This window comes from Macaca mulatta, chromosome X (genome assembly GCF_049350105.2).
Source record: "Macaca mulatta isolate MMU2019108-1 chromosome X, T2T-MMU8v2.0, whole genome shotgun sequence".
NCBI lineage: Eukaryota > Metazoa > Chordata > Mammalia > Primates > Cercopithecidae > Macaca > Macaca mulatta.
The window spans coordinates 24,626,764-24,650,131 of record NC_133426.1 but is presented as its reverse complement, the minus strand read 5'-3'; the positions used below and the strand labels follow the sequence as shown (position 1 = coordinate 24,650,131).

Below are 23,368 nucleotides of genomic sequence, written 5' to 3'. Positions count from 1 at the left end.
TAGCCAAGCCTTTGGTTTAAATGAATACCCAAGATTTTTATTTTCCTGGAGAAGATAGTTCTCAAAATCTTGACAGAATAAACAGCCTGATGAGCAGCATTCTCATGACTTCAATCTATTGGTTTTAATGCCCTTGACAATAGACGCAAATATAAATTTTAACTTAATGAGATGTGCATTTCTGGGCAGGAGAAGCTTTTCAAGTGTCTTCTTCCCCGTTTTTTTTTTTTTTTTTTTTTTCTAAGACAGGGTCTTGCTCTGTCAAGCGCAATGGAACGATCACAGCTCACTGCAGCCTTGACCTCCCTGGCTTAAGTGATCCTCCCATCTCAGTCAGCTGAGTAGCTGGGACTCCAGGCATGCGCCACCATACCCAACTAATTTTGGTATTTTTTGTAGAAACGGGGTTTTGCTATGTTGTCCAGGTTGGTCTTGAACTCCTAGACTCAAGCCATCCTCCTGCCTCCCAAAGTGTTGGAATTACAGGTGTGAGTCATGCATGGCACCTGGCCTTCCTTTCCTGTTTTTAAACCTGAAAAAAGATGGTAACTCTGTGTGGAAATAGACTTGGAATACAAAATAACACAAATGATAGTCCAAAGATTGCTTGTCTTCTAACAAAGTCCACTTCTCTTCCAGCTATGTTGGTAGATGTTGGGGGAAAACAGCTAGGCTCAAGGTTCCTAACCACCCACCCTCTAAAAGGTGAGTTAGTCCTGCAAGAATGGCCATAATCAAAAAATAAAAAAATAAAAAAAAATAGATGTTGGTATGGATGTGGTGAAAAGGGAACACTTTTACACTGCTGGTGGGAATGTAAACTAGTACAACCATTATGGAAAACAGTGTGGAGATTCCTTAAAGAACTAGAAGTACAATTACCATTTGATCCACTAGATACACTAGTGGGTATCTACCCAGAGAAAAAGAAGTCATTATACAAAAAAGATACTTGGACGTACATGTTTATAGCAGCACAATTCTCAACTGCAAAATATGGAACCAGCCCAAATGCCCATCAATCAATGAGTGGATAAAGAAATTGTGGTATATATATACACCATGGAATACTGCTCAGTCATAAAAAAAAGTATATATATATATGACATTCACAACAATCTGGATGAAACTGAAGACGATTATTCTAAGTGAAGTAACTTAGGAATGGAAAACCAAGCATGTTATGCTCTCACTCATAATTGGGAGCTAAGCTACGATGACACGAAGGCAAAAGAATCATACAATGGACTCTGGGCACTCAGGGGGAAAGGTGGGATGGGGGTGAGAAATAAAAGACTGCACAGTGGGTAGAGTGTACACTGCTTTGGGTGCACCAAAATCTCAAAAATCACCACTAAAGAACTTATTCATGTAATAACCAAACACCACTCGTTCCCCCAAAACCATCTGAAATAAATAAATAAATAAATAAATGAAGGTGAGTTAGTAATTGCTTAACCATTGTTTTACTTCTGGTTTTGGAAAAAACTGTCTTACTAAAAATAAAATAACAGTACTAATATTTTGTCAGCAAAGGGGGAACCTATAATTCATCACCTTAACCCTTTTCTATTTTATTCATACACATATATATAATACAGTGTATGTATATGTGTACAATGCTGTATAGTATTCAGCTTTTTTTTCTTTACCCATTTTTAGGTCTTATTCATTTTTCTATAAGCTATACCATCTTGATAAATGTCACTTTGGTGTACTTAATTAAAACAATTTTATCTTTTTAAAAAATTGATCTAATTTAAATAATTTGAGAAATCCTCATTTTCCTTCAAAACCTCTAAGTGTTACAAAGCCAGAGTTGTTACATAACTCATATAAAAGCTCCAAAGCAATTTTTCTAAACATGCTCTGGTTTGGTTCAAAGTTCTCAAAGGTCTCACTGCTCATGTGAGATGAGCAGTGTCACTACTGGCCCTCTGTTGTGGGCTAGCGACACAGAAGCAAACCACTGTGTGCTCACTTTGTTGAGACTGAGGTGCAGGACTGGGCAACTGAAACCCTTAAAGAGGCTCTCCGTGAATTCCCTAAAGTGCTTTGGGGGTGGCTGAGATAACATAGGTTACCCCTGCAGTTCATCAGGCTAGAAGAATTGGTGAGCAGTACGGTGGGCAACCATTCCCAACTTCACAATGGCCTCTCCACAGCCCATTCCAGCAATGCCTCAAAATGCCTCTACTTTTATAAACTCTTCCATGGTGGGCCCAGCTAGGAGAGGTTTCTGCTTCCTTTGAAATTTGATAACCCTTTATTTCACCTCTTTTGGGATATACAGTGTGTTGCCCACTAGACTTGCCCACAACAGTGAAATCAACTAAATGACTGGGCTGTAATTTGACTAAAGGGTCCACAACTGACTCAACTTTGTATCCTTCACAGTGCCTATTATGGTGCTAGGCACAGCAGGTCTTCAATTAATATTGAACACAAAAGTAGTCTAGACTGGGAGCATGAGCCATTGGATGATATGCTTGGAATGACACTCCATCTTATAAGAGATGCTCTTATCAGCTGATAAGATTTCCTTTAACATTCTGCAGTGCATTTGGTGTAATGTTTTTTAATTTTACTATTAATTATGTTATTGAAAATATTTAGTTTGGGTCCAGGAGCAGTGGCTCACGCCTATAATCGCAGCACTTTGGGAGGCCGAGGCAGGCGGATCACCTGAGGTCAGGAGTTCAAGACCAGCCTGGCCAACATGGTGAAACCCCATTTCTACTAAAAATACAAAAACTAGTCAGGTGTGGTGGCGTTCGCCTGTAATGCCCGCTACTCAGGAGGCTGAGGCAGGAGAATCACTTGAACCCGAGAGGCAGATGTTGCAGTGAGCCGAGATCAAGCCACTGCACTCCAGCCTGGGTGACAGAGTGAGACTCTGTCCCAAAAAAAAAAAAAAATAATAATAATAATAATAATAATTTACAGTTTGGAAACTGTCATGTTTTATTTTTATAAGAGCTTAATAATGAAAAAGGGCAAAATTCTTTATTCGCAAAGTAATACCTGAAGAACCCACTGGTTGCATCATTCTACCCCTACCCATCTGTACTTTACTCTCTTTTTTGTAGGTGGATCTCCCTGGATCTGTCAAAAGCAGCACCCCCAAATATCGCTTGGCCCTGTTTTGCCCACTGTTGCACTTATTTCTTAGATATTACTGAACCCTGTCTACTGACAAAAACTAACCTCTGTGATACGAGTGGTAGGCATCATTTTTTTAAAAGGAAATTTTTACTTTCCAATTTAACTCAGAGCATACTGGGTTAAGTGCATTCTGTCCTGTTTTAAGCAGTATTTTCAGAGATTAAATTCTAAACTCTCATGTTCTTCAAACATCAGTAATTTCTCAGGACCAATGAGAAAACTGCCCAGATAGCCAAATGCCTGAAATTTTATCACTGACCATGAAGAAAGGTTCTTTATAACTACTGTACAAATCATTGCTCATTGGAGGAAAGATATTACATATAATTCTAAGTACCAGTATACATAAAACATAAATTTATTAAAAGATGAAATTCAAAAATGAACTTTAGACTATTCTCATCACTGGCCTAGTCTGCTAGGTATGGAAGACTATTTGGATGTTTGAGCATACTGTGAATATTTCATCCACAGAATACAGGGGAGCTTTCATTAGAACGAGAGAGAGAGAAAAATCTATAGTCTACAGAACAAAAGCTAAGAGTTTCAAGTTTTAGTGGCCATGTTTCCCATAGGGCTATTGTATAAGAAGAGTAATACTATAGTTTTTTCCTATTCACAGATGGAAAAGAGTAAAATTTTGCTTTATTTAAGCCCAATAGCAATAATCTTGCATGGGTTTCAGAAAAAATGATACATATTTTACTGTGGGATAATGAGGACCATTAGTTATTAGAACAAATTATTCTCTTTCAATTCAACAGCCTTATTCATTCACTCATTTAATAGGCTATCCTCTCTCCTTTTCACTAAAATGGTCTTCCCATATGGAACACCTGGCCATGCAACATGCTACCAGACAGACTTCAGGAGGTATCTTGATGGGGAGAAATAGAGAATTTCCAAAGTGAAGCCACAGGATAAACCAACACTTGATGCTTGCCTTTCATTTCAAGGAAAGTAGTATAAAAGCAATAGAGAAAGAAAAAAGTAGTTGAAAAATATAGTTGCTCTCCACAAAAGAGTCTTAAAAATAAAAAATCATGAGCTTAATAATTTTCCTAAATGAAATTATGCCATTATTCCTGATTTCTTTGTACTAACTAAAAGGACAAAGTATCAAACTTCACTAAAGTTTCAATACTGTAATACATTTCATTAATCAAAGATAAAAACTACATTAAAAGCGAGAGAATTATTTTATGTCTGTGATTAGGCAGTTGGAGGGCTTGTATTTTATGTATACATTTGTACACTTCAACTTATTTAACAGTGTCAGTTCACTAGCTGCAGTTTTTTATATAAAGAAAACAGATTTAGAATTTTAAAAACAAATTACAGTAATTTTATGCCTACAGCTTGCACCTCTTAGAAACCATGTACCCCCTAACACTTCTCTTACTTTGTCACCACTTCCCCATCTCCCTCCCTCCTCCTAAAACCACAGGCTACAGTAGAACTGATAACAGAGGCCTTGAAGCCCCTACTGAATAGCCACCCTAATTTTTTACTTGGGGTGGAGGAATAAAGGGTACAGATAAGAAATTCAGCTCCTGAATAGAGCAGGAGGCAAATGCCTACAGAGATTTGCCTGGTGAGCTTCAGTGTTTTCTACAGATCTTCATGATGACGGGGACTTCTGGGCCTACACGTCATTAATGCTCAAACTCCTATGTGGAAGGGGGCAGAAGGAAAGGACTACAAGATTTGTTACTAATATAGATGGCTGTGTATATGCTGCTGGTGTGGGCACAGGGTAGGATGAGAGAAGAGGACAAGCAGGAGAGGAGGACTACACAACGATGACAATGTCACACATCCTCGATATAAAAACTACTGTCAAGTGGCAGAAGAAAACAATGAGAAAAAGTAGCCAAAAGTGAGGAGCAGTGGCAGATTCCCCAAGGCTGAGGACACATTCCCTCCCATCAGCTTGACTTGGCTACATGGCACCAAGAAGGGACAAATCGGAAGAGTGTCCACACAGCCACGGCTGCACCTAGAGAATTTTCAGGTTGTGAGGCAGGAGTGATGGGTACGTGGGTGGGACCATGTGCAAGTCTGGAGGGTTCTCTGTATAGATTGAGATTGGTCAATAATGAGACACAACATGAAACTTCTGAAGATGGGACCCATTTGTCTACTATTGGCTTTGAAAATAATTTGTGAAAACTGAATAAATAAGGCAGCCTATGACCATACAGCAGCTGCAGTTAAAGTATCTTTCAAGTCAACATCTGCCACTGATCAATTTATAAACAAAAATCATCTTAACTATGACTTCTGGAACTAACAAAATCAGTCTGGTCCCCTCTTAGTATGACTGGCCTTGACACATCCAGGCAGGCATCAGGCCAATCCACCCAAGTAGGCTCCATCACCCTTTATTGCTCAGCTCTTTTGCTGACATACAAGGCTCTGCAAGTCTTTCTCTTAAATGTCATTCCTGAGACAAGGCTTGTTCCATCTACCTCCTCTCAGTGCTGGGTCACCAAAAAATTCAAAACCAAAGAAGAAAAGGGTAACGGTTTTACACCAGATTTTTGAAGACACAAATGGAAAAACTGGGAGATCTATTCTTTAAAAAATGGTTTTACTCAGAGGTTTTCAGTAGAGAGCATGAGGGTGTACAGTGAGAAATGGAGGGAGCAAGAAAAACATGAAGCCTCCCCGTGCTTATACATCTATGCTATCCTGCTCCTGGTTGAAAACATCTTTCATAGTCTTTTAGAGCTAAGAACAGGCAATCAAGTTTAGCACAGTGGTGAGGATCACAACCTTTGGAATCACAGCCGGCTACTTACTACCTATGTGCCAAGACCAAGATAGTTACCTCTCTAAACCTTGGCTTCTTCCTCTGTAAAATGGAGCTAATACAACACACGTTTGTGAGGTTGTCCCAAGGACTGAATGAGATAACAAATGCAAAGTACTTATCACTGTATCCAACAGAGCAAACACTCAATGTATGGTAGAGAAAAAAGGGAAGCTAAAAAATACCTTGCTTTTACAGTCCTCTCTTCCCAGCTGAGGATTTATAAACATCATCAAATACAACTCATCTTGGAGAATATATATGATGATTTTGGTGGTAGAATTTTATCTTCCTAATAATATTTGCTTAGGCAAATGTTAAAAATGAGCTTCCACTTCCAGAGTAAACACTGATGGGGTAGTGACGAGGGGGTAGCAGGGAGGAGCTCAGAAACATACTCAACAGGTGCAGGACAGAAAACACATGACTTGATAATTCATCCATGGAAAATCCAGTCTCATTCTACAAACGCGGCTGAGCACTAACTATATACAAATCCCACAGACTGAAGGAGTATGAACATATATCTACTGACACCTAAAAGAAGGGTGGGAGGTGGCTATCACTCACGGAGCCCTTCCTTTGCCCCAGACTTTGTGCTGAACATCTCACACACATCATCTTTCTCCCTCAGAGTAACTCTATTCTATGACTCAAGGAGCTAAGGTGTAGACCAAGGTTCAGAAGCTTGTGAATAGCAGAACCAGCATTGAAACCCAGGTCCCTATGCTGTCAAAGCCCATGGCTAAAGCTAGGTGTTTTAGTAAAAAGAGGGGGAGAATCTTCCATGAAGCAGGGACAGAATGGGCAGTGCCATATTTGGGAGACACTGCATAGCCTGAATAAGAAATAAGGCTGGATACATAGGTGGGAGCTGGAAAGTTAAGTCTATAATTGCCAAAGTTAAGAGTCTATGAGATGCCAGTGGCATCTGGGCTTTACTTATAAATAGAGGAGCCATCTTGGGGCATTAGGCAGTACTCTGAAAACACTCATCTTTGCTTACCACAGAAAAGAGAGGAAAGGCCTTAAAAGCAATGTAACTCTTCATGTACTTGGTCATCTAAAAATGAAATCAGGGCTGGTTATGAAATACATTTCTAAGCAAAAGACAACAATAGTAATAATGACACAGCAATGGAGACAACCTGGTGACACAGCAAAAAGCCAAAGAGATACTGAGGTCTCAGGGTTGGCTGGCACCTCCTGGGATGATGAGAACTTAGAAATCAGCCAATTCCTAGAGGATAACAGCGGGTCCAGTTTTAGAATATCTTAAGGAGAGTAGGATTCTCACAATGAATTGAATATTAAAAATTAAAAATTTCATGTTAAAAAGCCATGTCTTCTCACTTGACATGAAAATACCTTCAGCAACAGAGGCAAGATGAACCAATAAGCAACACACCATCAATCTTCTTATTAATGGAGGTACACTAATTAAAGCTATAACAATGTAAACTCAGTGACTGTAATGGCACCTGAAATCTTCACTTTACCCTTTCCTTTGCCTTCCCTCTCTTCCCTCAGTATTCAGTGAGTGTCAACTATGGAGCAGGCATGTGGTTACAGTAGCAAGTATGTGGAGCTCATAGTCTAAGAGTGGAGACAGTACCAAACAACCACAAAAATGCATTCCAAACTATAAACAAAGAAGTGACAGACACAATACCATGCCCATAAACAGAGATCTCAAGAGAAAAGGAAGACTCCATGTGCCGCTGTTACCATGTGAGGCTCTATGTGAGCTTGGGACACTTACCTAACCATGTTGCAATGAGGACAGCATCAATTCCGTCTATTGGTTCACAGATCCGAGCCACGACTGGGTGGATCTGCTGGGCCAGGTAGTACTGGGTGTCAATGGTTAGATTATCCTGTTTCTGCAGCTGCTCAGGCGCATAGGCCCTCTGACTTGCAGTGAGATTTGATCCATCCTAAAAGAAGATATGATAAAAAGACACACATAAAAAGAAGACACAGGTAAAGTTGTGAGCAACTCAATCACAGACACTTGCTTGGTCAAACACTGAGGCAACAATTTAAATTTTACGTATCTACTTCTAAACATCAAGACCTCTTTTTGACCTACTGTTGAACATTTTGAGTAGGAAAATCAAGGACAACATCTCAATCTTGAGATCTCATCCAATGTCCAAGAATATTAATCCAGTATATGTTGCGGTCTATTTTTTGCAAAAACTTGAAACCAACAAGATAGCAATGACTAGATTAAATAATTTCACCTGCCATATCACCAAACACTGAGAAGGCTTGGTAACAATTAGTGTAGTCAGAAAGGCTTTTTAAGGAGTGATAATTTAAAAACATGTGTATGGTCTCTTTTATTATGTTAATGTGATCCCTACAGGCAAGAATTCTTGTCAAACTAACTCAAAGATCCTGGGAGTAACATTTTCTATGAGAGCCATGTATCACTGAGAAGCAAATGAACAAGCGGAAAAGAGTGGGGAAATGAAATCTATACAGTAGTACTTTATATGCAAGACACAAGAAGTAGAAGTAAAAATGACATAGTGTCCTGGTAGAGTGGCAGGGCTCTAAAAGCCAAATATCTGGCCACTGGAATGAAGGGCATGTCATTTTGTACCATTTACCTGGTTCCTCCTCAAGAAAAGGAAGATGGGTCAGAAAGCCTCTTTTCAAGAGTTTTCTCTTTTACTCTACAAAAATAAAAGCTGTGAAATTCTGTGCAATTGGCCCATATCCAGCCTTGTGAATGATGTCACCATCATCTGTGAACCAAAAAGTTATCTCTACAGGATCAACATCCAACAACTCACTCACTCTTCCTCTCATCTGAAACAGAATTTAATATTCAAACTAGTAAATTATAACTATTCACAGTGCTCAGCTGCTCAGCAGAACTGATTATAATGTGAATCCTATTCTTTCATTCCTGCTACAATCAGTTCCTTTCCAGCTCAGCACCCAGCCCAAAGCAGAAGCAACCTTCCATACACCACTGTCTTTACTAGAGACCAGCGGCAGGGGCCTCTTTTTCTGGCTACGCTCCTGATGAAAACAACCTGGGCCTGTTTAACAACTAGGTTCTACCTGTTCTAAGACAAAATGAAATACCTAAAAAGGAAGCAAACTCAGATTAAAAGACTTATTATTATTTGTCAGGAGTTTACAACACAGTAAAAGGAATTAGGCATAATTAATCAAGTTTAATTCTTGCTCTTTTAGAAGCTTGAATTGTTAAGATGATAATAAGGTGACAACCAATGATAAAAACCATGTGAAAAAATCCTCGGGCAGTGTCTTTTCACACAACTCAATTGTATTTAGACCGCCTTTTACCAAACACATAAAATCTGAACAATTTACAGAATTGTGAAAAATTGGTCTATCCTTAAGATTACAGCAATGTTGAGTTTAATAAATTTTAATGGTGAATTAAAATAGAATTTATAGATGTAAAATAGTTTTTAAAGGCACCTGAGTTACTTTCTAATATTTCAGTAGAAGTTCTCATAGTAAAGCGTGGTTTTCAAAAAAGCAGTTAAAAATTTGTGAGCATGCTTTCAGTTTAAAACGTCTTTATTTTAAATATTCACATGAAAGACTAGTTTTAACAAAAAGGGACACAAATATATTTCTTAGTGTATTTTAAAAATCTAAGCTTGAGCATGGCTAAATTCAAAAGACTTGGTTAAATGACAGGTTTTGCTATGTTGTATTGGAAAAACATTTAGGCTATGACCGAAGATACATCCTTCGGCAGGACACAGTGGCTCATGCCTGTAATCCCAGTACTTGGAGAGGCTGAGTCAGAAGGATCACTTGAGCACAGGGGTTCAACACCAGTTTGGGTGACATAGTGAGACCCTCATCTCGATTTAAAAAAAAAAAAAAAAAAGTTAGCCAGGCATGGAGACATGCATCTGTGGTCCCAGCTACTCAGGAGGCTAGAGTGGGAAGATCGCTTGAGCCTGGGAGATAGAAGCTGCAGTGAGCTGTGGTCATGCCACTGCGCTCCTGCCTGAGTGACAGAGCGAGACCCCGTATCAAAATTTAAAAAAAAAAAAAAAGCCTTCAAATATTTCATTCTCAAACCTGAGCAGGGCCCCATGGTATGTGCAAGAATATGGGGCATACACCTTTAAGAACAGATTAAGAAGCAATGCTGGTCTTCTTCAAGTGCCCATGTAGTAATTTGTGAACTTCACAAAGTACATACTTTAGAGAGACAACCAGGTGCAGTCGATTCATACAAAACTAGGTAGTCATCGTTAGTAGGAAACTAATGGGAAAATATTTTAAACTGGAGACAAGTGGGCCCGTTAAAATAATTATGTTAAAGGCATGCCTTATGGAAATTATGTCTAATGAAAGTTAAATAGTTATGGATTTAAAACTTAGCCAATAAATCATTCATATAGGTTTAATGCGTTAACAAAGTACAATATAAATTACATACCAAAAACATTACTCTCTGAACTCGTCTGAATAAGTTATCAGTAGGGTACTATTTCCTAAATGTAAATTTTAAACAAAACAAAACAAAACCTGTTTAGGATATAGGCTATTCCTGGAGGACACCCTTGCCTAAGGCAGCAAACAGTCCTCTTAAAAATGTGTCATGATGGGCCAGGCACAGTGGCTCACGCCTGTAATCCCAGCACTTTGGGAGATCGAGGCAGGAGGATCACCCGAGGTCAGGAGTTTGAGACCAGATTGGTCAACATGGTGAAATCCCATTTCTACTAAAAATACAAAAAAATTAGCTAGGCATGGTGGCACGTGCCTGTAATCCCAGCTACTCAGAAGGCCAAGGCAGGAGAATCGCTTGAACCCAGGAGGTGGAGGTTGCAGTGAGCTGAGATGGCGTGACTGTACTCCAGCCTGGGCAACAGAGCAAGACTCTGTCTCAAAAACAAACAAAAGTGTCATGACACACATTTTCAAAAGCATATTCTAAAACTATGGTTGTGTTATGAAACAGAATAATTTCAGTGCTTAAAAGCAAAAACTTTAGGCAGATTTGGCTAGCAAACATGTTGAAAAGGCACATGTCCCATGGGTAGGGTACAAAGGCAAATTAAAGTCCTATAGGTTTTCTTGGGTTATGTTAAGGAGAATAAATTAATAAAAAGAAATATGAATCATACTTTTAAAAAGCAAATAAGGCACATACCAGTGGATGGAAATCGCTAAAAACACATAAAATTGGATGTATTGTACTACATTAGCAACAGCCATTGTGAGCCTATGTATATCAATAAGACCTGAGAAAAAGGAACTTTAAGACCTAACATTCAGACATCAAGGAACACAATATTGACTTTTAAATACAATGATCATCCTATTTTATAAGTTACCATACATCTTCATTGCAGGTTTAGCCAAAACACAATTGTGGTTTGATTTCATTATTAATGCTATTTCACTGAACCTATATAATTTTTCAAAGTTGTATGCTGCCATCTGTTCTTGTCATTACCAATCTAAGAGCTTTTCCATGTATGTGAAGACATAAGTGAAAAAAAAACCTAGCTTATTTACCAAAATCTTTATTTGCATAATATGAAAATTGTTTTTTTGAGATGAGACTTGTCAGAGGCAATATGCAAAGCACATTAAGGGCTTGAGCGAGTCAGACATTTATGGAAATATTTTCCTGCAGGAATTGGCTTTCTGTAACAGTTCTTTTTTTTTTTTTTTTGAGACGGAGTCTCGCTCTGCCGCCCAGGCTGGAGTGCAGTGGCCGGATCTCAGCTCACTGCAAGCTCCGCCTCCCGGGTTCACGCCATTCTCCTGCCTCAGCCTCCTGAGTAGCTGGGACTACAGGCGCCCGCCACCGCGCCCGGCTAGTTTTTTGTATTTTTTAGTAGAGACGGGGTTTCACCGTGTTAGCCAGGATGGTCTTGATCTCCTGACCTCGTGATCCGCCCATCTCGGCCTCCCAAAGTGCTGGGATTACAGGCTTGAGCCACCGCGCCCGGCCTCTGTAACAGTTCTTAATCAAGGGTAACCCTAGGGGGGAGACAGAGTCAAGTGCTGATTCCTGTCCATGTACTTAAATCATTTGTTATGTACATCCACAGCATATAGCAGATATCAGCAGACTACTTTTAAATTTTCAAAAGACTCTGATTTAAAAACACATTGATTGTGGTTTGACAAATTGGTATATCAATCATATTGCAATTAATTTTTAGGTTTATATAAAAAAAATTTTTATTGTAACAATGCAATGCAATTACAATTAGGATAAAACTCTTAAATTTTTAAAAACAGTTTTATTCAGATAAATTATACCTTATGGTAAGTAGTATACAGCATTGTAATTTGAAAGAATTTGGATAAATGCTATGACCCTGACTTATCTTTACAGAGAGAAGGGATGAAACCTCTCCTTTGTTAAAACTGTAGTTAAGGGCTTCGAAAGTCAAAAAACTGCTCTTCTCTCTTACTCTCTCCTCACCCATTATAGGCATGCTATTATCAAAAGAACTGGTAGTGGTTTAAAACTGTGTTCCAGAAGGCCTAGAAGTGCCTTGTGAAATGGAGAAGTAAGGCTAAGGAGGTGGGCCCTCTCCACTTGAAGGAAGGAAAAAAACAAAACTGGTTGAATTGTGTGGTTTCCTCATATGGTATGTTTGTAGGATCTCTCAACTTTTCCGTATAATCATGTAGTTCTTTTTTTTTCACATAATTATTTGGACATTTGCTAGGAAAAATGGCATTTATTCTTTTATTATTCCACTGATATTTATAATGGGAACTGCTGCAAAAGGAATGACAAATGAGGGCTACTGCTGAACATATGGCAAAATTTACATTTGCATTAAAGTTAATTTAGGGTTAAAAGAGTAGCTACTGTTATAATCCTGTCATAAATGTTTTATGAAAATCCTAATGACATATGCCACACCTCTAACAAATGTTTTTTAAATGCTATGAAACTAACCAGACTTTACAACATCAATTACTGGGGAGAATGCTAAATAAGACACTGTGGCAATCTGGATTTTACTTCGAGTTCTTAAGAGGTATCAGAGTCTTATGAATGTCAATAGTTTACCTGACAGATGATGTATGACACAGTATCTCCAGCTTTCACCTTTCTGCCTCCTTGAGAATTTATCCAGAGGGCAACATGTACATGAGGTAGGCTTTTTTTATCAGGGTAATCCTGGGGATCCTTTGTCAATGCCTAAAAGAGGGAACAAAAAAGTTCTAAGCCTTAAAATAAAACCCTTCTCGCACAGATATACACTAAAAACATCTTGCTAGAATCATATTAGCAACATAAACATAAAAAATGACAGAAGTTGTATGTAGAAAACATTGCTACAGAATCTTTAAACATCCCATCTTCAACACTCCTCTCTCCTTCGTCCAATAACTAACATAACCAGATGCAACACTAACAAAAAAGAAATATAAGTTAACAGGCCATGTTGCATGATACTTAGATATAAAAAGTTAAGACTATAAATTCAGTGTTATCCAAAAGCAATGGCAACAAAAGCCAAAATTGAAAAATGGGATCTAATTAAACTAAAGAGCTTCTGCACAGCAAAAGAAACTACCATCAGAGCCAAGAGACAACCTACAGAATGGGAGAAAATTTTTGCAATCTACTCATCTGACAAAGGGCTAATATCCAGAACCCACAAAGAACTCAAACAAATTTACAAGAAAAAAACAAACAACCTCATCAAAAAGTGGGCAAAGGATATGAACAGACACTTCTCAAAAGAAGACATTTAAGCATTCAACAGACACATGAAAAAATGCTCATCATCACTGGCCATCAGAGAAATGCAAATGAAAACCACAATGAGATACCATCTCATACCAGTTAGAACGGCAATCATTAAAAAGCCAGGAAACAACAGGTGCTGGAGAGGGTGTGGAGAAATAGGAACACTTTCACACTGTTGGTAGGACTGTAAACTAGTTCAACCATTGTGGAAAACAGTGTGGCGATTCCTCAAGGATCTTGACCCAGCCATCCCATTACTGGGTATATGCCCAAAGGATTATAAATCATGCTACTATAAAGACACATGCACACGTATGTTTATTCACAATAGCAAAGACTTGGAACCAACCCAAATATCCATCAATGATAGACTGGATAAAGAAAATGTGGCACTTAATACACCATGGAATACTATGCAGCCATAAAAAAGGATGAGTTCATGTCCTTTGTAGGGACATGGATGCAGCTGGAAATCATCATTCTCAGCAAACTATTGCAAGAACAGAAAACAAAACACTGCACATTCTCACTCATGGGTGGGAACTGAACAATGAGAATACTTGGACACAGGAAAGGGAACATCACACACCAGGGCCTGTTGTTGGGTTGGGGGGAGGGGGGAGGGATAGCATTAGGAGATATACCTAATGTAAATGACGAGTTAATGGGTACAGCACAGCAACATGGCACATGTATACATATGTAACAAACCTGCAGGTTGTGCACATGTACCCTAGAACTTAAAGTATAACAAAAAATAAATTAATTTTAAAAAGGTCTTAAAAAAATAAATTCAGTTTTACATGCAGTCTTAATGTGTACAATTCTCTCACTGAGTTAACTGATCAGTTGGGACTGATGAATAACGGCTACTCTGACTTAATGATTGTTTCTCAAAGGTTCCTCTGGCCTAAATAAATCCCAAAGGCACTAGAAATCACTGGATTTACTCATGCTGTCAATCAACCTCTAAAGAGGTAGAATGAATTTTGTAACAGAAAGTAAATACGAGAACAGGAACAATGTCAGCCTTGCTCACAACTGCATGCACAGTGTTCCTAACGATGCTTGATATACAGTAGCAGCCAAATATTTGCTGAATAAATTATTTCACCCCAACTGTAATAATTCTCAGAATAATTTGTTCAAGTATTATAAAGTACCACAGGATGAATAAGACACAGTCATCTGCTATTAGTGGAAGACTCTCTACCCTCCACCTCCCCTCCAAAACAAAAAATAAGCTATATGTGTCATAAAGGAGATGTGAACAAAGTGCTATGGAGAGAACTTAGAAAGGTAAGAATGATTTCCACCTGAGAGCAGAAATCATGGAAGAAAAAACTTAAGCTGGCACTAGAAGGAAAAGCAAGATTTTAAGAAAAGGTAATTGGGGCAAGAATATTCCAGGCAGAGAAACAGAAAGGCAAAGGGTGAGAAAAAACGCACTCTATTAGACTGGAACTCAATATGCATAAAGAAAAGGAGGGGGTTACCTAGTCCTGGAAGGGGTAGGTTTCAAAAGACAAGACAAAGGATGAGGACCAGGGTACTGCTTGATGAGCTCACCTGTTCTCCAAGTGTGGACTACAGAGCCCTGGGAGTTCCTGATATCCTTTCAGGGGGTCCTGAGATCAAACTATTTTCATAACGACACTATCTGTACTGATGATACAGAAGCAATGGTGGGCAAAACTGCTGGTGCCTTATAAACATGAATCAGGACGGTACTACCAAACTTTACTAAGAGTCACTGTATTCTTCACCACCATGCATAGTTTAAAAAACAAAACAAAACAAAACAAAACAAAAACCCCTTTCACTTAGGAATGTCCTTGACAAAGCAGTAAGAATTATTTTTAAAGCTCTCAATAGCAAAGACTTGGAACCAACCCAAATGCCCATCAATGATAGACTGGATAAAGAAACTGTGGCACACACACACTACGAAATACTATGCAGCCATAAAAAAGAGTGAGTTCATATCCTTTGCAGGGACATGGATGAAGCTGGAAACCATCATCCTCAGCAAACTAACACAGGAACAGAAAACCAAACACTACATGTTCTCACTTATAAGTGGGAGCTGAACAAAGAGAACACATGGACAGAGGGAGGGGAACATCACATACTGGGGCCTGCTGGGGGGTAGGGAGAAAGGGGAGGGAGAGCATTAGGACAAATACCTAATTCACGCGGGGCTTAAAACCTAGATGACAGGTGGATAAGTGCAGCAAACCACCACAGCACATGTGTACCTATGTAACAAACCTGCACATTCAGCACACGTATCCCAGAATTTAAAGTAAAATAAAAAAGAAAAAGAAAAAAAAAACAGCTCTCAACCCTTGAGTGCAAGTCTACTATTTTGTGTGATAAAACAGAAAGTACACACAAGGCACATCTGGGGAAAAAAAAAAGATTGCTCAAGAGAAAGTATTTGTGCAACTGTTTGAGTTGCAAGCTAAACTAGCTGCCTTTTTCACAGAATATAATTTTTACTTGAAAGAATAATGGGCAAACTACTGTTATTCTGACCTGGGTATCTGGCAGACAATTTCTCAAAAAAGAAGTGAGCCTGCCACTTCAAGGCAAAAAAAAAAAAAAAAAAAAAAAAAAAAAAAAAAAAAAAAATCTGACAGTATATATTGTCAATGATAAAATTCAAGCTTTCAAGTGCAAATTAGAATTTTAGAAAACTTTTCTACTTCTGTGAGCCTGAAAGCTTCCCAATGCTTAAAGACTTTTTGATATAAGTAGGAATATTTTAAAACGTAATTTTTGATATTGTACAATGAATGTGTCTATTTTGGAGGATCTGTATAATTCAGGGAACCAACATTTAACAAATGATCAACTCACGCCACATATGGGTAAAATATTCTTTCAAAGTACAACATAGACCAATAGATTTTAATATAAGAAAGCATGAAAAGTTCATTGATATGGCTTCAAATTCCACATTACAAAGAAAATACCATCTGTAGAGTTCTGGTGCAGGATCAAAGAAAAATACATTCAAATGTCAGGAAAAAAAACACTAAAATACTTCTCCTTTTTCTAACTACATGTTTGGGTTAAACTGGATTTCTTCCAATACTTCATCCCAAACCATGTTTCACAACAGATTGTATGCTGAAGCAGAAATGAAAACCCAGATGTCATCTACTGAGCTAGACATTAAAGAGATGTGCAAAATTGTAAAATGATACTACTCCTCAGGCTAAATTTTTCTTTGTTTTGAAAGATATAATTATTTTCATAGAAATAAATGCTATTTTTTTGTAATTATATAATCAGTTTATTGCTATTTTTAAATAAATTAACAAATGTTTTTAAATTTCTAACATACTAAATATCGAGATAAACCACATCAACAAGAGCTCTTGGGGTCTTCAATTATTTTAAGAGTATAAAGGTGTCCTAAGACCAAGAAATCGGAGAACTGATGTAGAATAAAGCAGGTCCTCACACATGGCTGCACATGCCCAAGTTATGTAAACTTACTAAATTTCATACTCAGTGTAGCAGAGTGCCTAGGAAACTCTCCCAAGTATTTCAATCTCCTCAAACCTGGCATATGTGAAGTTTTGATTGTCTTGGACAAGCAATACAGTATAGAAATCTTAACTGATATAACAGTACTTAAGAAATCAATTATCTTCTTCAATGGATTATTCTTTAGTGCAATGTTAAGAAATTCTAAATTTCAGCTGACATACTTCCCAATTATTAGATGTAGGCTATTTGGGGACTTTACAAGCTAGTTTTAGAAGGCTTCATTTAAAAAAAAAAAAAAAAAAATGCTTCCTGGTGGTTTAGGCTCAAGTTAGCCAGAGCTATAAAAATCAGCTGTGAAGTATTTTGTGTTACTTTGTGAAATATATTTAAGCTAAGATTGCAGTAGTTCAGCAAAATCACACATGCTGTTTTTCGGTTGCTTTTGGCAACAAGGGCTAAAATCTCTAAAGGTAAATCCCATCACTTCATGCATGTCTCCACCCTAATTTAACCTGTCATTTTCAAGCCCTACCAGCATCACCTAAAAAAAAAAAAAAAAAAAAAAATCTTCTCATGAGACCATCCACAACCAGTCACCCAGTCACATACATAGACTCTTCCATTCCACTCTCCTTTGGAGGCAGTAAAATGTAGAAACTGAATTGCTCACAAGTTTTAAATAGTGCAAGTATTTAGACAAATGCTAAAGATTATCAGGATACATGACCTTTAACATATGAAGAGCTTACTGTAAATAGATACAGAACTATAATAAAGATAGCCCTTTCATCAGAATTTACTGTACTTACATCAACACTGCAGAAATTCTTCTCTATTAAATAAAAGTTAAGAATAATGGGACAGTAAATACATTTTTCTTTTTCTTTTCTTTTTTTTTTTGTGAGACGGAGTCTTGCTCTTTCACCCAGGCTAGAGTGCGGTGGCGTGATCTCAGCTCACTGCAATCTCTGTTTCCCAGGTTTAAGCGATTCTCCTGCCTCAGCCTCCTGAGTAGCTGGGATTACAGGCGCCTGCCACCTCGCCCGGCTAATTTTTGTATTTTTTAGTAAAGATGAGGTTTCACCATGTTGGTCAGGCTGGTCTTGAACTCCTGACCTCATGATCCACCCGCCTCGGCCTCCCAAAGTGCTGGGATTACAGGCACAAGCCACCGCACCCGGCCGACAGTAAATACTTTTAATAGACCATCAGCATTTTGAAAATATGGACCATGCATTCCTTATTCAACTTTATATCCCAGAATTAGCACTGTATACATAAGAGGTACTCCATGTTTGTTGAATGGATGATTAAACAAGCAAATGAATTCTTTCAATGCTTACTGAACAACTACTATTTGCCAATGGCTATGCTAAGTGATATGGAGAATATAAAGACAGTAAGTCACAGTTTCAGTTCTGCCACAGAAAAATCTATTCATAGCCCCTATCATACTAGATGCTAAGTATTAACTATTATTGTTATTGGTAATAATAAAATGTCACTACAAGTTGATAATTATTGAAGCTGAGTGATGAATACATGAGGATTCATGATACCATGCTCTCTACTTTTACGTAAGTCTAGAAATTTCAATAAAAACTTAAAAGAATGCAGACTATTCATCAGAACTCAGACACTGTCAGTATACCTATGACTCTAAGTTTCTTTTTGCACACTAGTAATATTGTGTCATCATTCATATGAGGGGATTACAGTGTGGGCCCACTACCCTAAAGAAGATGTGCTCAGTGTTATTTTGCCAATTATGTAGTCATGCTGGGACTGACACTCCCAAACTCATCCCTGGAAGCCCTTGTGATAGAAGCCCAAGTTTCTAGGAAGGTAGACAGGATAAGGGATACAATATGCAGAATTGATGCAAAAACTGACCAAAAGAAGACTTAAGTCATAACTCTTACTCATATAAATTTTTGAGAAAGAAAACAAAATCTAAAAGGAAACTGCTTTCTAGATGACACAGTGATTCTATGCCAATATGTGTACACTTCATCACTTAAAGTGGAGAGCCAGTGCCAAGAAACATTGTCCCCTTCTAATGTATAAACAAATGTCTTCTTTCATGACATTAAGGATGCCATAGTCAAGGTACAGGAAACAACTTACCTAAGAATAAACATAAACTGTAAGAAAATATTCATCCCTTCTAGGAATCAAAGAAATGCAAATTCAATGCAACTGTGAAACACAGCCTCATATTCATTATGGTAGCAAAGTTTTATTTAAATATCATCACCACTACATGCAAAACTGTGGTGAAACTGGCATATTTTGCTATTATCAATTGGTATCATCCTTTTACAAAGCAATTTGGCAAAAGTCATACAGATATTCACATCTTTTGACTCAAATATTTTCCTTCAAGGAACCTAAAATAAAGTAATTCATCCAAATGCAAAAAGGTAAATAAACAAAGATGTTCAATAGAGTTATTTATAATAGAAAACATTTAATAATCAACAAATTTAAAGATGTATCAGTGAAACAGAAGATTAATACACTGATTAATTTGATTTTTAAGGTAATATAAAAATGTGGGAAAATGTTTATGTTAAATGAAAATATATTTCTAAATAACATATTGTAATTGCTGCAATATAAAAATGTTTTCAACAGTACAGACATGTACAAAAATGACAAGCATTACATTAGCACAGAGTATTATGAATAAGTCTTCATTCTAAAACTTCCATTTACTGTCAGTATTAGATTCTTTTTCATTAATTTTTTCTGTATGCACTTTGACAACGAAATCTACCACAAAATGGGTAGCATGGTATTTGCAAAACTAGCTTCTGAATATATAAGGGTACTAAAATGGGAAAAAAATCTGTAACCTAACATTTTGTTTATTACATAGCACTTTGGAAATCAAGATTCTGTTTTTCAAATTAGGTAAGAAAAATCATTCCCTATTTTCAACAACTAAGACTATCCCTAAATAACTTTTGTCCCCAAAAGCCTTCTGATTACAGCACCTCTAAGGATCACCATCTGTGAAGCTAAACACACACATGAATGCACACATGCACACAATAAGCTTACAGGCCCACACCCCAAACAACTATTACTTAGGGGAACTATGAAGAAAGTAGTGTTTTCCAGTCCCCAGTATGTAAACTGTATCACTCCATAGGACCTCTGGAAACAAGTCTTCCAAGAATTAAAGTAAGGACCAGAGAAAGAAGGTCTCTGTGGCAGACATGGCAGTACCTGTGGCTGGAAGAGGTATGCTAATACTCAATCTGTGAGATAGTTGTTAAGCAGCTTTCATCACCAGTTAGAATTTATTTCAATTGCAAGGATGAGGTGGTTCTTCAACTATCTGAAGGAGGGGAAAAACACATGACAGCAGCTGGGCTCAGCAATAAATGCTACATTTACCTTGTTAATTTCAAACTGGCTCACTGGGACACTGCCATTTAGCACATTTTCTCCAATTTCTATTAGCCTCTTCTGAATGTTTTCCACTATAGTGTCCCGGCTTTGATCAGAAAGAATCTGGCCAATCACAAAGCTACAAAAAAAAAAAAAAAAAAAAGACAGCAGTCGATTTTTTAATATCATATTTTACTGGTAAAGGAGAAGAAAGGAAGAGAAATGCCATTATATTAACATGTGGCCAAGAGCTACAGTAAGAGCTAGTATGAGGGTTAATGTTGAAAAAGCAGTTACTATTTGTTTTTTAACACCAACTCTACCGAAAGTTTGCCAGCCTTATAATGTCGGGTTTGACCCTAAACATATAGATCATTTTTTATGTGGCAGCTAATATTTTACATAAAATGTGATGAAGAAAAGCATGTGTTCCATATTTTTATGCAATTACAAAATTCACAAGCAGTTATATTCTACTCATAAGTTAAAATTTTAGAAGACAGATATTTCACTTTCCTCACAAAGCACCAAGACATTATCTCTGATATCAAGATATCATCTCCACCTGAGACAACAACCATGAGCTAGGTGAGTAGAAATATGAAGCCCTTTACATAAATTTTTAAAAAAAAATAAAGATTTCAAACTTTTCTTTCTTCACCTTCATTTTGTTGCTCAGTGTTCTCCCTTATGCTATTCCTTAAAAACTTCATGTTATTCAACCAGACCCAAAGGAAAAAGAAAAAGGAAAGGAGTAAGAAAGTCAATATTTTATCCATTTCTGAGAAAATGCAGAGCGAGGCTTTGACAGCTGCATTATAATTTGTCAGAAAAAGAACCCTGACAAAAACATTTGTATAGCTTTAATTACTAATACATTTCTAACTCAAGAGAAATTTACTTCTATTATGATGCGTCTTTTCTTAGAAAACACAAAGCTGAAGAGAACACTCTAATCCACAGTCTATACAAAGTACTTTCATCTTTGGGTACATTTGGGGGCAATGAAGCATTTCAAACATTTTTACATTTGGTAAAAGGCTCACAGTGACCTATACTCAGATGGTCAACTTTGCCTAATCAAGAGTAGTTTTGCAGAACCAATAATTGCTCAATCTCCCAACTTGACAGCAAGAGGAAGACTAGAAAGCAAGTTTTTAAATGCCAACATTCAGAATATTAAAATCGATGTGAAAATTAGCTTTAAAGAAAAAAGTTCTTCTACTTTCGGAATTGGTCAAGGTCACAAATTAAGATGGTACATGAAGCACCTAAAAATTCTTTTTTTTTTTTTTTTTTTGACAGAGTCTCGCTTCTTCGCCCAGGCTGGAGCGCAATGGTGCAATCTCGGCTCACTGCAACCTCCACCTCCAAGGTTCAAGCGATTCTCCTGCCTCAGCCTCCCCAGTAGCTGGGATTAGAGGCATGCGCCACCACGCCCGGCTAATATTTGTATTTTTAGTGGAGACGGGTTTCCCCATGTTGGCCAGGCTGGTCTCCAACTCCTGACCTCAAGTAATCTGCCCACCTCAGCCTCCCAAAGTGCTGGGATTATGGGCCTGAGCCACTGTGCCCGGCCTAAAAATTCATTTTGAAATGGGTGCTTTATACATTAATATGACCCTTAAAAAAGCAGGTTTTATTATCACATTCTTCAGTCTCAGGTGCAAAGCTAGGAGGTCAATCATGATATTTACTAATTCTGAGGTACACACAGGATTTGAGAAGTAGTCCTTAAATTAACTTGGTATTAGTAAGAATCATTTACACACAAATCATACGGGTGGGAACAAAGTCTCACTCCATGGCCCATTTTGAATCCCAGAACATTTTAAGCCATAAAATGGGAAAATCTTAACAATTATGTTCCTAAAGAGACTCTAGGAAGATTCAGGAGCACAAAACAAGGCACTTTCTAATAGTAACAATAAAGCAAAACAAACCAACATCAACAAAACCAACTCTACAAGGATCTGAAGTGTGAAGGTTTGCCCTTACCATGAGTTAAAAACTCATGAGATGTATCTTACAGCAAGCATTTCTTTCTGAGCAAATTTGGCTTTTTCTAAGTTTTAATCTACCTATAAAATTCCATTCCAAATAAGAATTATTAATAAGAATGAATAATAAAAATAACAAAGAAGTGTTCTTGCGCTTGGCAGATTCATAAGCATTCTCTACATCATTCACACCTGAATTTTTAAAAGACAAACAAGAAAAGCAAAACTGAAAGCTGAACTCACTTTCCAGTGTCTTTAGCAAGATCACACCAATCTCTTCTAACTATATCTAATCCTTTGAGCTCCTGCTTGGTGGCATAATTCCCGTCTGACATTGGCTCAACAACCAGAGCAGCGTATTTCTTTTTTTTCAGCAGTAGCAGAGACTTGAAAATCCCATCAATGTCTATTTCAAGCAGTTTGTACAACTTATTCACTTCACTTTTTACCTGTGAAAATTTCAAATATTAATATTAGCTTCTCAAACATCTAACAGGGAGAAGATAAACATGTTACAGATTCCCAAGAGTTAATCTAAACAGAACTTGAAGTCATACAATATTGGAATTTTACTTGGCTTGTATGTAACATGATATTACACTGGGTATAGAGCAAAGACACTGAAAACTGCAGGGACAAAAATAGATTAAAAAAAAAAGAGAGAGAGACAATAATAGATCATCCCATGCAACCAAAGGACAGGACTGGCTAGATCAGCCCCAGGTAATATATGAAAATTATCAAACA

The 23,368-nt window shown here is 37.5% G+C and overlaps 1 protein-coding gene across 2 annotated transcripts in view; it reads right to left on the bottom strand.

The window, feature by feature from the left end:
• POLA1 (DNA polymerase alpha 1, catalytic subunit) overlaps positions 1–23,368 on the bottom strand; it is a 307,406-nt gene that overhangs the window by 167,396 nt on the left and 116,642 nt on the right. For both annotated transcript variants that reach the window (XM_015127112.3, XM_015127113.3), the window contains exons 29-32: positions 22,865–23,070; positions 20,628–20,760; positions 13,035–13,166; positions 7,743–7,917 (exon numbers count right to left, since the gene is read on the bottom strand). In XM_015127112.3, the coding sequence (XP_014982598.2) occupies positions 7,743–7,917; positions 13,035–13,166; positions 20,628–20,760; positions 22,865–23,070 (646 nt within the window). The remainder of the gene's footprint in view (positions 1–7,742; positions 7,918–13,034; positions 13,167–20,627; positions 20,761–22,864; positions 23,071–23,368) is intronic.